Source organism: Eurypyga helias, unplaced genomic scaffold, assembly GCF_000690775.1.
Source record: "Eurypyga helias isolate BGI_N326 unplaced genomic scaffold, ASM69077v1 scaffold8591, whole genome shotgun sequence".
Taxonomy (NCBI): Eukaryota; Metazoa; Chordata; class Aves; order Eurypygiformes; family Eurypygidae; genus Eurypyga; species Eurypyga helias.
In genome coordinates, this window is record NW_010231527.1 from 21852 (window position 1) to 22704 (window position 853).

General features: G+C 59.7%; 1 protein-coding gene across 1 annotated transcript in view; it reads left to right on the forward strand.

Annotated features, from left to right (window-relative positions):
* Nucleotides 1–853, forward strand: part of MFN1 (mitofusin 1) — a 23161-nt gene that overhangs the window by 21508 nt on the left and 800 nt on the right. The window contains exon 15 of the mRNA XM_010161108.1: nt 1–12. This exon is cut by the window's left edge and continues 203 nt beyond it. Within this exon, the coding sequence (XP_010159410.1) occupies nt 1–12 (12 nt within the window). The remainder of the gene's footprint in view (nt 13–853) is intronic.

The following is an 853-nucleotide window of genomic DNA, read 5'->3' on the forward strand; positions in this document are numbered from 1 at the left end:
CTCACCGGGGCAGTGTCCCTGGAGCAGCCCTGGGCGCGTAGCACGAGGGGGTTTTGGGAGGGTGTGAAGTTACCACCTGACAGGGTTAGTACCTCCGTCTGTGTGGGTGTTGGGCGAGCGTTAGGCTTCAGATGTGGACTCGTTTGTCCCTGAGGCGGGGGCGTTGGCTCAGTTGTAGCGGAGGCGGAATTGGTCTGCTTTGGGCTTCGCCTTGAATCGGCTCCCTGTCACGGGGAGCGTTTGCTCTGCCTGCAGGGCCGCTACGGGCGAGCTCTAAGCCAGTCCTGGCTGTCCTGTGCCACGCAAGAGCCTTTCTGAAATGTTTTTTGTGTGTGTGTGTCTTTCCCAAACACTTCTCTACCTGTCTCTGCAAAGTAACCTCTGGGCGATTGTCTCCCTCAGCTGCTCCTGTTGAACCAGTTTGTTTTGATTAAATTACTGTTTCAGAAGATTAGGCCTGCTGAGCGAGACCTCTAACCGCCAGGGTGCAGAACACCTCTCCTGTGTAGCCCAGGGAGTACTTTACTAACCCAAAGTTCAGCTTCAGCAGAGGAAAGAGAATCGTCCCCGTGTCCAGCAGCGTGTCTCTGCAAGGACATGGAAGAGCTGGACTCAAAGCAAAGCTCCAGGGAGGTGATGTAGAGAGGAGGGGTCTCCTCTCCGGGGGCAGAGCCTGCCGCTGGCCCGGGGGGGTAACTGGGCTTTTCACCTCGTGGAAGGAGGCGTCTTGGAGCCGGGGTTGGGAGCAGGTGGCTGAGGAGGTGAGCGGGGTCGGGGGGGCTCCTCGCCTGGCAGAGCCCTCGCACTCCCGTGGGTGCGCTCGGGAGTGGGGACGTGGGGGCACTCGGCTGCT